Below are 14,168 nucleotides of genomic sequence, written 5' to 3'. Positions count from 1 at the left end.
ATAGATTTTGAGAAAATTTCAAAAAATAAGACAATATTGTTTTAATGCATAGTTGCATCCTGCACTTACATATGATGATGTTGAAAGAGTTTTGGAGCCTTTATTGTCTCAGTTTTTCAAGAAAATAGCGATTTTATAGTGGTTATTCCTCGATTTAAGGAGTATTATGAAGTTTTACTAAATTAATTGTTAAAAAATTATAATGATTCTCATATTCCATGAAAGAGAGTTTAACATACATTAATACAAATGTAGAATGTGGTCATAAATTTTAAAACAACACTAAAGATTATAGGTTTCAGTATATAAAGAATTTACCAAAATTCAATATATTTGTAGGGGGTACACATAGATTTTGAGAAAAATTTTAAAAATATGACAATATTGTTTTAATGCATAGTTGCATCCTGCACTTACATATGATGATGTTGAAAGAGGTTGGCAGCCTTTGTTGTCTCCGTTTTTCAAGAAAATAACGATTTTATACTGGTTATTCCTCGATTTAAGGAATATTATAAAGTTTTACTAAATTAATTGATAATAAACTATAATGATTCCCATATACCATGAAATAGATTTTAGCGTACACTAATACAAATGTAGAATGTGGTCAAAAGTTTTAAAACAAAACTAAAGATTATAGGCTTCAGTATATAAAGAATTTACCAAAATTCAATATTTTTTAGGGGGTTAATACATAGATTTTGAGAAAATTTCAAAAAATATGACAATATTTTTTTAATGCATAGTAGTATCATGCACTTACATATGATGATGTTGAAATAGGTTTGGAGCCTTTGTTGTCTCCCTTTTTTCAAGAAAATAGTGATTTTATAGTGGTTATTACTCGATTTACGAAGTATTATGAAGTTTTTCTAAATTAATTGATAAAAAAATTATAATGATTCCTATATATCGTGAAAGAGAGTTTAGCATACATTAATACAAATGTAGAATGTGGTCAGAAATTTTAAAACAACACTAAAAATTATAGTCTTTAGTATATAAAGAATTTACCAAAATTCAATATTTTTGTAGGGGTTAACAAATAGATTTTGAGAAAATTTCAAAAAATAAGACAATATTGTTTTAATGCATAGTTGCATCACGCACTTACATATGAAGATGTTGAAAGAGGTTGACAGCCATTGTTGTGTCCGTTTTTCAAAAAAATAGCGATTTTATAGTGGTAATTCCTCGAGTTAAAGAGTATTATGAAGTTTTACTAAATTAATTGATAAAAAATTATAATGATTCCCATTTACCATGAAACAGAGTTTAGCATACACTAACACAAATGTAGAATGTGGTCAGAAGTTTTAAAACAACACTAAAGATTATAGGCTTCAGTAAATAATATTAATTAAACTAATAATTTATCATATAACTATGGAAAAAATATGAAAAATAAGTAAATTAACTAAAGAAACTGATTAATTCAGATATATTAGTATACTTATATATAAATTTATAATAATCTGTATTTGATCAATATTTTCAGTAAAAATCAGAGAAATTAGCTATAATATTAGTCATTAAAATTATAAATGAGAGAAAAGTAATGACGATACTATCGGTATATATTATTAATTAAATGTCGTAAATATCATGTTTATTATATATTAAAATATATTTTTAAAAAATATTAGTATATATATCGGTGAAATAGGTTCATGTTTATCATGATTTTAAATATCATGATAAATATATAGATATCAAAATAAAATAAAAATTAATAATAATATTAATTAATTAAACTAATGATTTATCCTAAAATTTTGGAAAATATGAAAAGTAAACAAATTAACTAAAATCATGGAGAAGATGACAAATAAGCCAAATCATTTCATAAATAATAGTATGTACATATATTTCATCACTCTATCTTATGCATTTTATATAACAATTATTTATTTTGGTTTGTTATTATTTTTAGCCATTAATATATATCAGAAAAATAAAATTATTTTGAGAAAACATGTATCTGTTATTGACATTTGGTGCATACACATTTTTTATCATGAAAAAAGTAGGATATGGAAAAATTAAAAGACATAGTATTGGAATAATTAACAAGTAATATATAAATGCTGATCAGAAAGCTCTTAAGCTCTTTTTGGTCAAATGGGTCAGATACTTCTTTGTAACACATGATTTTGCTTAAAGCTTTCCAAAAATCGTTATCATACAAAAATAATTGATTTGAAAGACATTATGCTAATTTAAAGTATTTCTATGAGATTGCAAGGATTATGTTATCTTTAATGATGTGTATAGTGGGAATCTTTTTTCCCGATGCGAGCCAGTTGATGGGTAATTTGGTATCGTACACGGAAATAATGTGTATCATCATAGTCGGTCGTGCATGGAAAACACACATGTTACACGGGTTTATTTCGTTTCCATTTCAGTACCGATATTTTTTAGAAACTTAACTGACAAACTAGCTGGCCATGGACCCTGATGTAAGGTTCATATTATTATGCATAAATAAAATAATAGGGAATATAAAAATATCAACGACTAGATCTGAGAAGATTTGGTGAGGCTGTAAGCTTTAACTAATAAAAGCTAATATGCATTCCACGGCTCCATTCTTTTTGATCAACCAACATTTAGTTACTTAGTTATTCTAATGTTAAGCGCTCGTTATAAAAAACGAGTTCTATATGATTTGTGGAGTTAACTACTTATAAAAGAGAATCAATAATGTGTCCGGTGATGCCCACACGATACCCTAATGGCTTTATTAGTATTTTAATACTAAATATAGAAACAAAAGGCATCCTTTTGATCTGTACTAATCGATTAATCGCCTTACAATATGTTCGGAATAATGTCAGATCGGAAAAAAAGGAGAGAAGGAGAAACAGTGACTGGAAAGGAAGAAGTAATGTTGCCGAAGACCGTCCAACAAGAATCTTGAAAATATGCACAAGCGTATACATGTAAATAACTAATAAATAAACAAAAAACATTAAAATGTTCGAGATATTTTAATTTAAAATTAGTTATTATTAAAATATTGCTAAATACATAATAAATCTAAAATATTAACAGATTTTTAAAAAATATAATTAGTTTTAAATTTTATTTCTGCGTATAGAAACACACAGTAAAACTTTAAATAAGTATGTATAAGCAAATTGAAAGAAACAGAAGACTGATATTGCTCATCAGCCTCATATGTCACTCTAGTTGTATCTTGCATGAACATATCAACATTTGCTACTAGTACGTTGATACGTTAAAGTGAAGAAAAAAGGGGGGGAAATTGTGAAGCGCATCTACGTACTTGATAAAAGTTCAAGCTACTAGTCATCGACACGTGGCACTTTAACATTTGCCGAAACTGTAAAAACTCCTAAATGAGATTCTATCTCCGTGTCGTCTTGTCCTTATAAATCGTGCACTCGTTGTCTTCCTTATCCCCCAACTCTCACTTGTCTTATAAGTATCAAAACTCAAAAGCTTTACAAAGCATATCATCACATCAACAAACTCAGAATCGGAGTTTGAGTTTCTAATTTGGAACCAATCAGCAATCGGAAAAAAATGAAGGGTGGTTTGCTTGTGGACAATAAATTTAGTCACGGGCAAGACAAGAACTTGACTGTTCGGAAAACTTCTCTCTTTTTCGCCGGAGATGGTTTCACGGTTTACGACTGCAAGGGCACTTTGGTCTTTCGGGTGGACTCTTACGGTGGTCCCAACAACCGCGACAACGATGAGGTTGTCCTCATGGACGCTCACGGTCGCTGTCTCCTAACCCTCCGACGAAAGGTACCTACCTACCTCCTTTTATAAATAAAATACTATAATAAGTCGGATACAGTCGTGTTCTAACTCTGGTTTTTTCTTTCTAAACGGTGAAACAGAGGCCGAGTTTGCGACGGAGATGGGAGGGGTATCTCGGGGAGAGAACAGACGGTCAAAAACCGATCTTCGGAGTGAGGAGATCGTCGATGATCGGGAGGAACAGCGTGACGGTGGAGGTTTACGCGGAGTACGAGTGCAACGAGTACTTGATCGAAGGAAATTTCGGGCAAAGGAGCTGCACCGTGGTGGAGGCGGAGACGAGGCGGAAGGTGGCGGAGATACGTCGTAAAGTGGATGCGTCAACGAACGTGATGCTTGGGAAAGACGTTTTCTCGTTGAACGTGAAGGCCGGTTTTGATGGAGCCTTTGCCATGGGATTGGTCCTTGTGCTTGATCAGATCTACGGTGACGATTACGTCGAGGTTGGTGAAGAACAGGTGCACCCTTACGCAGAAGATCATTAATTTCTTCTTTTCTTTTCTTTTTGGGTGGGAACCAAAAACGAGTGGAAATAATAATATCTATCTAGTTGTGAGCTTCTGTCGGCTTGAAAGGAACGATCTGGACAAATATTTCTCGTCTGTCACTTGCTGTGAATGAATTTTATTTGAATTACTCTAAGTTGCAGCTGTTTAATTCGGATAACAAAAGGTTTAAATGACTTGAGAAAAGAGTTGGTTGGTGATATAAAACAATTTTGTCAATTTAATTCCCTTTTTCTTGGTGAGGTAGGCAAAACGCTATATGTTCTCTCGAACGAGTTCAGAATTTGCATTAGTCAAAATACGAAGCTATTACCCATAAAGGATGTGTCACATCTTCTTTTTCTTTCAATAGACATTGGCCATAGGACGGTTCAACTATATTCCAAATCCATGGGAATCAAGGATAAAGTTATATACTCTCTCCGTTTTCGAATCCGTTTTTGAAAGTAAGATTTTTTAAAAAAAATTCTTGTTCCACAAAAATAAATTTTTTATATTGTTAAGATATTTTTTTATACTTTTGAGAAACATTAATTGAAAATATTTGAATTGATTAAATTTCATTGGTGGAAAGTTATTGGAAAATATATAATAAAGTCAAAAATAAATTAAATTATAAACATTTATTAAATTTTAATAAGCATGCATACTCTAGAAAATCTTACTTTCGGGAACAGAGGGAATACTACTAGATATGATTACTTAGATTGTAATTGTTGACAAAAATAAAGCAGATGGAACTTTCGATTTCTGACAAAAAGTAATGTCGCAGTGAACCATAAAATGAAATTTATGGTACTATATAATATAATAAAAATATTATAAATTATTGTTTTGAAAATTTAAAAATTATGAAAATTGCTCTAAAATATTTTATTTAAGTTGTTTTGTGATTTTTCAGATATTTGGAACTAGTTTTATGTATGTACATTTAATTTATAAAAAAAAAACATGTCGAGAACTCTGCAATTGGGATACTCTCATATTTTATGTGTGTTTGATCTCATTTTGTTCAGATTTAACAACGATCGCTTGATCGGCACCAAATATTCTTAATCCCCACACTTCCTTAATTCAATGAAATTATCCACACCTCTTTTCTAGAAGCATCGTCTTATTTCTTTTTTTTATAAGTATATGAATTTCATTTTAAAAATCGACTATCCACACCTCTTTTCTAGAAGCATCGTCTTATTTCTTTTTTTTATAAGTATATGAATTTCATTTTAAAAAAGAGCTTGTTTGCTTAATACAAAATGTTTAAATCGTAGCTATCCTTTGCCAAAAAAAAGAAAAAACAAAGAATGGCCAACAGGAAGAACTTCGGTGACTGCAGAGATTAGTCAAACTTCAGCCATAGTGACATCAGGTTGCGAAATTTCTTGCGGTCCCTTCGTGCTAGTATCGCGTTTCTAACAACCCGGTGTGGCGGATCCAAAACAACTATTAGACGGAGGCACATTAATAAGTATATTCAATAATATAAATGTAATAAATAAATATACAATAAAATATTAATTATAAATTTAATCATTTATAAACTGTAACAAATAATAAATATATTTTTTAATCCATGATATCTCTTACAAAATAGTTTTCATTTTGCTAAATACAAATGTTATTATGCACAAGAATATATTGTTGCAGAAAAAAACAATTAAAATATATAGAAAAGTTGTCTTAAAGTTTTATATATATATAACAATATGATACACATAACTTGTTGTGGTCCTTATATTATAAAGAAATGAACTCTAGAATATTAAATTAAAATGAATGAATTATTTTTATTATTTAAATATCAATTAGTTTTATTTGTTTGTTAGCGGCAATTGTGAATGTCTACAATTAAAATAGTGGGCTTAATATATGCTTCAGAAAATATTGAAATCTAAGATGATAATATTAAAAAAGACAAATAAACAAAACAAAAAATATGTTAACAAGGAAAAGGAATTGTTGACAAAAAAAAAGGAATTATATTAATAATAAAACAAAAATGGAAAGCTTTTAATACCAATTAAGAATTACTGATACAGTAAAAGTGGACGTGTCAGAAAACCATTAATTGTATAGCAAGATAGTAAAAACAAACAAAAAGAAAACATACACTATGAGTTTTGAACTCAGTACGGATGGGCTTAAGCGGGGGCATCTTTACCAATTTCTCTACAAAATCCAAACGTCTCTTAATAACCAAATGTTTTTTATAAAGTAGTTGGGGGCACTTGCCCCCGTTGCTATCATTGTAGATCCGCCCCTGAGCCGGTCTATCTTCTTGTAAGTAACTGTTGCAGGTGCTGATATGGAGTTATGAAGTCTATTATTTCTCTCCCACCATAAGGAATAGATACAGTTATTTTCGCAGCCAATCGACGGAGAGTCGACGGGGAGACTTATTTCTTGTCCCTACGTCATTGCAGTGGCGGAGGTAGTGCCTTGTGAGGTGGGTCATATGACCCATGTGAAATCAAAGAAAAATAAAATTTACTTGTGTTTTTACAGAGAAAATTGAGAAAATATAGTAAAATAGGCTTATTGACCCATATAATATATATGCTGACTCTAAAACTGACCCCGGTAAACACTTTGGTTAGTTCCGCCACTGCATCATTGGACCGAGGCCCTCCTTATGGCACAGACTGACAGAAGCGTTGGAGGTTTCTTATGTCAGTCATACACCAGTGGCCAATGCTCATGCGAAGTCCAAATTCATACTTAATATCCCGCCAAACACATAAAGTGCAGTATGTAAATTAACGGTCAAACTCTTAAAAACAAGTTCTTAAAGGTAAAATAATACTTTTTTTTTTTAAATCATAAAAATGAAATGCCTAAAACTATTGATGTATTGAGAGGTGGGAGGAGATGTTACAGAGAGTTTCTTCAAAACTATTGTTGGGTTTCTTAAATAATTTTTTTCATTTCTTTTTTTTTAATCTTTAGAAACTCAGTCACAATCCCCAGTTGGACATGCTCTAAATGGTCTTTTAATCTTTGTAGGACAGAGGTTTGTACGGGAAAGCAACACCTACTCTTCTTTAACCAATTTAATCCTTTCTTATTCATTATGATGAATATACGAATTTACAGTTGTTTAGATAGAAAAGAGATAAGGATTACAGATTATTCTACTTAGTCTTCAATGTTTTGTAAATGTTAAGCAAGAAAATATTCAGTCTTAAAACTTGTCATTGTCTTTCTCTCACATCTTAATCACTTACCGACAAAAAAAATCAATATTATTAATTCAGGATCACTCATATTATTTACCCTCAACTTTCTCTGAAATATTACTTCTTTTGTCATTGGACCTACTTTAAAAAAAAAACTAATTATTTCATAACTGCTTCTAATTACTCCCTCCGGATACGAATGTATGATGTTCTATCTTTTTATTTTGTATATAATTGTATAATGTTTTGAGATATAATTAATGTATTTATCTTTAAAATTTAAACATAAATTAAAAAGTAAAATTATGAGTGGTGAAAATTTATTGATATAACTAAAAAGTAACAATTAAAATAGTGTATTTATTGTTTCTTAATATGTGTGTAAAACCTTAAACATTATACATTTAAATCCAGAGGGAGTATATACTAACTCTAACCACGTTCATTTTTTTCTATAATCTAAGCAGTTACCTTTCTTCCCACTTCTAATTATTAATTTACGTAACTGCTTCTAATTATTAATTTACGTTATTGAAGAAACCCAGTAACCAACCTGCATAGTGCATACATAAACTTCACGCTGATGAGTAAAACATATATGATTTTTTAAGCTATTTACAAAAGATTATACAGAAAAAACAAAACAAACAATTTACCCGTCTAGTTGACTTTTAATGCCTAAATGTTCTAGTAGTTCATATAGCTGTGGTTGGCTGGGCTTTGGTCATGTACTTGCTGTCTCAGTTTGAATAGTCGTAAATTAGGGGTGTCAATTGGACGGCTGGGTGGGTTTGGACGTGTTCAGATGGGCTTGTTTTTCTCTGGACGTTTTTGGTCGAAGCCCAAATAAGACTATGTCCAAATAAGACCATAACCAAATAGGACCATGACCAGATGAGTTGTCCATGGGATCCAGACGTCTACTTTATATAAAAAATCTAATTTTCAATTTAAAAGAAGTGCAGATTCTAAATGTCATTTAAAAAATGTATATATTCTAAAAAGTCTAATTTTCAAATTAAAAGATGATACTTAAAGTCTTAAACTTAAATTTAAACTTCATGCTTTACAAACTTAAACTTAAACTCCATGTTTTACAAACTTAAACTCCATGTTTTACAAACTTAAACTCCATGTTTTACAAACTTAAACTCCATGTTTTACAAACTTAAACTCCATGTTTTACAAACTTAAACTCCATGTTTTACAAACTTAAACTCCATGTTTTACAAACTTAAACTCCATGTTTTACAAACTTAAACTCCATGTTTTACAAACTTAAACTCCATGTTTTACAAACTTAAACTCCATGTTTTACAAACTTAAACTCCATGTTTTACAAACTTAAACTCCATGTTTTACAAACTTAAACTCCATGTTTTACAAACTTAAACTCCATGTTTTACAAACTTAAACTCCATGTTTTACAAACTTAAACTCCATGTTTTACAAACTTAAACTCCATGTTTTACAAACTTAAACTCCATGTTTTACAAACTTAAACTCCATTTTTTACAAAAGGTACTTAAACTTTAACGGCTACTTGAACCGGAACTCCAAAAGGTACTTAAACTTCATTCCTTCACTTAATCTCACTTCCTTCTCTTCTTTCTTCCACTTCCACTTTCTTCTTCAGCTTCCCCTTCCTTCTCTTCTTCTTTTTTTTCTTCTTCATCATCTTCAATCACCTAATGAGACATTTAGCAAGTTCAATCCACAAGTAAACATGCAAGCAAATCAGTATAAAAATCACAGCAGCCAAGTAAAGAGACATATAAACAATGCAATCGAGTAAAGAGACATATAATGAACATTTCAATATAAAATCAGAAAGCTTACTCGTCACTTCAAACCCACGCAGCCAATTTCTTCCACAAATGAGAGCTTGTACATTTGATGGAAGAAGCCGACTCCTATATTTGCTAAGAACACGGCTTCCAGCACTGAATGACGACTCAGAAGACACAGTTGTAATGAGAATTGAAAGAACATCACACGCCATGCGGGACAGCTCCTTAAACTGTGTTGCATTGTTTTTCCAATATCTCAAGACATCTAGAATTTTAAAGGCAGCCATATCTAAAACCGGTTCAGCCAAGTGAAAATCTAAAGCTGACTTTCCTGTTCCCGCATTTTGTGAAAAGAACATAAAAATCCTACATTATGAACATAAAAACAGTAAGAACACACCGATACTAAAACTCATACATTATGAACATAAAAACAGCAAGAACACACCAACTACTTACCCCATACCCAGCTGGTATACTGTTCACCAGGGAGGTTTCTGAAGTGCTTGCAGTAGTGCTCTTAGAATCCTTCTTATAAACTCCGTATAGCTTTTTTATCTTCTTTCGGATATGATCGACTTTCAACTTGCTTGTTAATGAATCCAAGGTGTCATAACAATACTTCATGGCAGCAAACTTTAACCTTGGATCCAACACCGCATCAATAGAAAGGATGTCACTATATTCTTCCCAGTACTTGTCAAACTTCAGCTTCATTGTTTCCACCATTTGACAAATTGTCTCATCATCTGAAGTCTCATGCGCTCTCAGCCAGTGTCCATGTGGTTTTGCCCATTTGGGCTACGAGTATACATTTGGGCTACGAGTATATTTGGGCGTCGCCCATTTGGATAAAATATTTTCTGGACAGATTTGGACATGTCCATATTAGTCCAAATTGATTTGGGCATGGGCTATCCATGGACATCTCGCCCATTTGACATCCCTAGTAGTAATTGTGAAGTTGTCAGAGACAGAGAAAACATATACATGTACTGCGGCACAGAGAAAACATAGCCGTCCATATATTTGAAATGTACAGAACATATCTAGATTCTCTTAACATGAAGTAATATTACTCACGCATATGTGTATTAAACAGCATACTGCATACTATACCTTTTATTTATTTGTTTGGATATTACTATAGATGAAGTCTACATAACTGTGTTTAGGACTGCGTGGAAATAGCAGAGAGTTGGGAAAAGTCACGGAAGGTGGTTGTTGAAGGCATGATGCCAATTTCATCACTCCTTTGCTCTTCTTCTCCATCTACTTCATCTTCGTCCTCCTCCACATCCCACAGAAACCTTGCGTAGGAAGCTTGCACGTAGCTGAACCATTATTGCAGTATTGTTATCATAGTCTAAATTAATTAAATAACTATCCTTAAACTATAATATGGTTATATAAAGTAGATGTTTCAAAATTACCAATCGTCGGGGGACATTTGGGCAGCTTGTTGGAAATAAGAGTGTGCTCTTTTACGATCACCATGGTTATGCAAAATGAGATCCGCGTACAGCGAGAGAACGTTTCCATCGTTGGTGTTCCCTAAAATTACTCTTTCACAGTACTCTTCTGCTCTCTTCATGTCTCCTCTCACCTGTTCATGTATACATAAATCAAATATACACGTATATATATACATAAATACATATTTTATCAAAGATGGAGTGTATTTTTTTTGTCCACTGATTGAGTATTGTTTACTCTCTATATTCCCTGAAAACTTTTTTTAACACCTATATTCCCTGAAACTAAACATTTTTTTTTTATTTTGTTAATATCTACGCAATACATATTTTACACGTGGATGGTTTCTACTAAAATATCCTGTATAAAAAAGATAAGAAATACTTTTTTTTTTAGTTCTTGACCAAATTTATACTCAACTATTACCTCTTTCAAGAACTTGGCGTAGTTTCCGGTCAAAATAGAGTTTCCAGGATTCAAGTTGATCATCTCGCGGTAATACACATCGGTGGCGTCCTCACTTCCACCGCCGTCAACGCCGCTTCCACCGACACCGCCTCCCGTACATATCTTGCCACCGCTGCTTCCCATACCACTACCACCACTCACAAGAGTCTCCAGACCATCATCATCATCATCACAAACCTTCTCTCCTTGTCCAGAGCTCGAGAATAGCCTCTCCATTAAAAAGGTCGACGAAGGATCCAAAATCTTTTTCCGGTAAGCTGTTCCATGGGAACTTTCATCTAAAGATGACCTGCGCTGCCTGCGTGATATTACGTCATTGCTGTCGTTTTCCTTGTTACTTGATTTATGAACACTCTCCTTGTGCACAGAGAGAGTTTGGTGCAACAGCTCCCCTGTGTGTCTGTCTATGGACTTTGAAGAGAGAATAGACAACGATCTGTTTCGGCGTTGGAGCTGTGACTCGGGCTCCGGAGATGATTCTCTCGAGCAGTGTTGTGGAAGCCACGAGTTCAGTATCGGAGCAGATGTGCTTCTCAATAACATGATGATCACTCTGTTAATTGTTTTATATTAAAAACTCCATTAAACTAAAACCATTTATGAGTCTATTGATAATATGGAGTCTAGTGTGGGTCTTATATAGCCGCATAATTAATTTAGACGACTGTAAATGATAAGTGTATATATTATTGGTCTCAAGTCGACACCATCCAAGAGAAAAACAATGAGAAATTATAATTCTAACGGGACCATAGATTGATAGATAAAGATCGCAGAAAACCCTTGGCCTCTGATACTTTGACACGTTGACCATAACCAGTTGGGCAAGTGTGGAACCCACGTCCCACCCTTTTGTCCCCATCAGTACATAGTTTCTTACAGAAAAACTGACGGTGCTGGGTGAAGCAAGAGATAGAAACAAATGCTAAAAGTAACTGTCAGCTACAGTGTTAATCTCAGATCGAGACAATGCTCGACACGTTTTTTAGATTTTAGCTGACGAACGGAGATCCCATGATTAACCAGGGATTCTTAGAGTGGAGTTCTTATCGGAAGTTAATAAACTATTTCTTAACTTTTAACTAAAAAAATTAAGAACCGGTTCTTAAAGTCCTTATTTAAGAACCGTTAAGAACCGGTTCTTAGTTTTTTTAGTTAAAAGTTAATAAACAGTTTCTTAACTTCCGATAAGAACTCCGTCCTAAGAACTCCGGGTTAATCATGTTTTTTTATACGGCAAGCAGCGGGAGATCTGAGTGCTTCACGTTCATCATCACTCTCATGCTTTTATCAACTGGCGGGGGCTCTGTTTCTTTTGTCACCCTATGATATTCAGTGCATTCAGTAGATAATAACGTTTTAAGGGTTTCTCTGGAAGCTTTGAAGAAGAAAAAGATACGTGCATAATCATCCACTATGTACGTACGTTTCTGATCATTTATAGATGCCAGTACGTGATAAATAATTGAATGATTTAGAATGTTATTACAAAAATAATTTTTCAATATGATTGGTCCTCTATACCTAATATGTAGTATCTTGATTTTGGTAGGTGGTAGTGCATGTAAAAAGACTTGAAACTTGAAAGAATTGATTACAAAAGTATATTTACTTTCCGCCTAAATAAAAATTTCATAATTAAACTGGTTTTAGTTAAAGTAGTTGAATGATGAATAATAATCTATCAGAATTCAATATCATGAGTACAAAACTAAAACACAAGAAAAACAATGCAGTGATTTATAATTAATATTAATAAATAAATATTTTGAATGCACAGCCTATTACATAAGGTATTACTTACAAGTTGAGTTTAATATGATTACCAAAAAAAACTTACAAGTTGAGAGAATAGACGTGAGGCCTATTAGCTATGGATGGATGGTCAGAGGGTAACAACTAACAACAAAGGTACAAGGAAGGATGATTCAGTTGCAAATTCAAATTGGTATAAACGTTGAATTCATGACCTCCCCTAGCATGTTTAATGGACAAAAAATAGTGCCAAATATAAATCATAATCTGAGGGAAGGGTGCTTAGATTACCTGGATAGCGATGATGCAAGTTTGGGAATCGTAAGGGTTTTGGAATGACTGAAACTGTGATACGATGATGAGTGTCAGTGTGCTGTCTCTGGTCTCTTGAGATATTCATATAAGCAAACACTATTTTCGTAGTTTCTTTGGTCTCTCATTAGTTTCAGATACTTGATGCTTTTCTTGGTATGGAGATCAAGTTGTTGACTCATTGCATTTTTTCTAAATGGTCCATTTTGATCATGAACTAATGGAGTTAGATTGTAGAAAAACGTTGTTTCGAAAGATTAAATTGTTTTCACAGAAAAAAAGAAGAAGATTGAATTGTGAATCTTTGGATAACATGGGCATGTCGTTGTCGCCACTTTCTTCTTCAGCTTCCCCTTCCTTCTCTTCTTCTTTTTTTTCTTCTTCATCATCTTCAATCACCTAATGAGACATTTAGCAAGTTCAATCCACAAGTAAACATGCAAGCAAATCAGTATAAAAATCACAGCAGCCAAGTAAAGAGACATATAAACAATGCAATCGAGTAAAGAGACATATAATGAACATTTCAATATAAAATCAGAAAGCTTACTCGTCACTTCAAACCCACGCAGCCAATTTCTTCCACAAATGAGAGCTTGTACATTTGATGGAAGAAGCCGACTCCTATATTTGCTAAGAACACGGCTTCCAGCACTGAATGACGACTCAGAAGACACGGTTGTAATGGGAATTGAAAGAACATCACACGCCATGCGGGACAGCTCCTTAAACTGTGTTGCATTGTTTTTCCAATATCTCAAGACATCTAGAATTTTAAAGGCAGCCATATCTAAAACCGGTTCAGCCAAGTGAAAATCTAAAGCTGACTTTCCTGTTCCCGCATTTTGAGAAAAGAATGCATAAAAATCCTACATTATGAACATAAA

General features: G+C 32.7%; 2 protein-coding genes across 2 annotated transcripts; one reads left to right on the top strand and one right to left on the bottom strand.

Moving 5' to 3' along the window:
• Positions 1 to 3,437: 3,437 nt before the first annotated feature.
• LOC106298623 (protein LURP-one-related 5-like) lies at positions 3,438 to 4,434 on the top strand. Its single transcript, XM_013734762.1, has 2 exons — positions 3,438 to 3,783; positions 3,879 to 4,434. The coding sequence occupies exons 1-2, from the start codon at positions 3,556 to 3,558 to the stop codon at positions 4,281 to 4,283; spliced, it is 633 nt and encodes a 210-aa protein (XP_013590216.1). The 5' UTR covers positions 3,438 to 3,555; the 3' UTR covers positions 4,284 to 4,434.
• A 5,823-nt stretch (positions 4,435 to 10,257) lies between these two features.
• On the bottom strand, positions 10,258 to 11,873 carry LOC106296965. Its single transcript, XM_013733229.1, has 3 exons — positions 11,173 to 11,873; positions 10,704 to 10,876; positions 10,258 to 10,604 (listed from the first exon to the last, which is right to left on the bottom strand). Exons 1-3 carry the CDS (start codon positions 11,755 to 11,757, stop codon positions 10,442 to 10,444), a joined length of 921 nt encoding a protein of 306 aa, XP_013588683.1. The 5' UTR covers positions 11,758 to 11,873; the 3' UTR covers positions 10,258 to 10,441.
• Positions 11,874 to 14,168: the final 2,295 nt, after the last annotated feature.

Source organism: Brassica oleracea, chromosome C6 (genome assembly GCF_000695525.1).
Source record: "Brassica oleracea var. oleracea cultivar TO1000 chromosome C6, BOL, whole genome shotgun sequence".
Lineage (NCBI taxonomy): Eukaryota > Viridiplantae > Streptophyta > Magnoliopsida > Brassicales > Brassicaceae > Brassica > Brassica oleracea.
The sequence above is the reverse complement of the archived record's forward strand: the minus strand, read 5'-3'. Positions and strand labels throughout refer to the sequence as shown.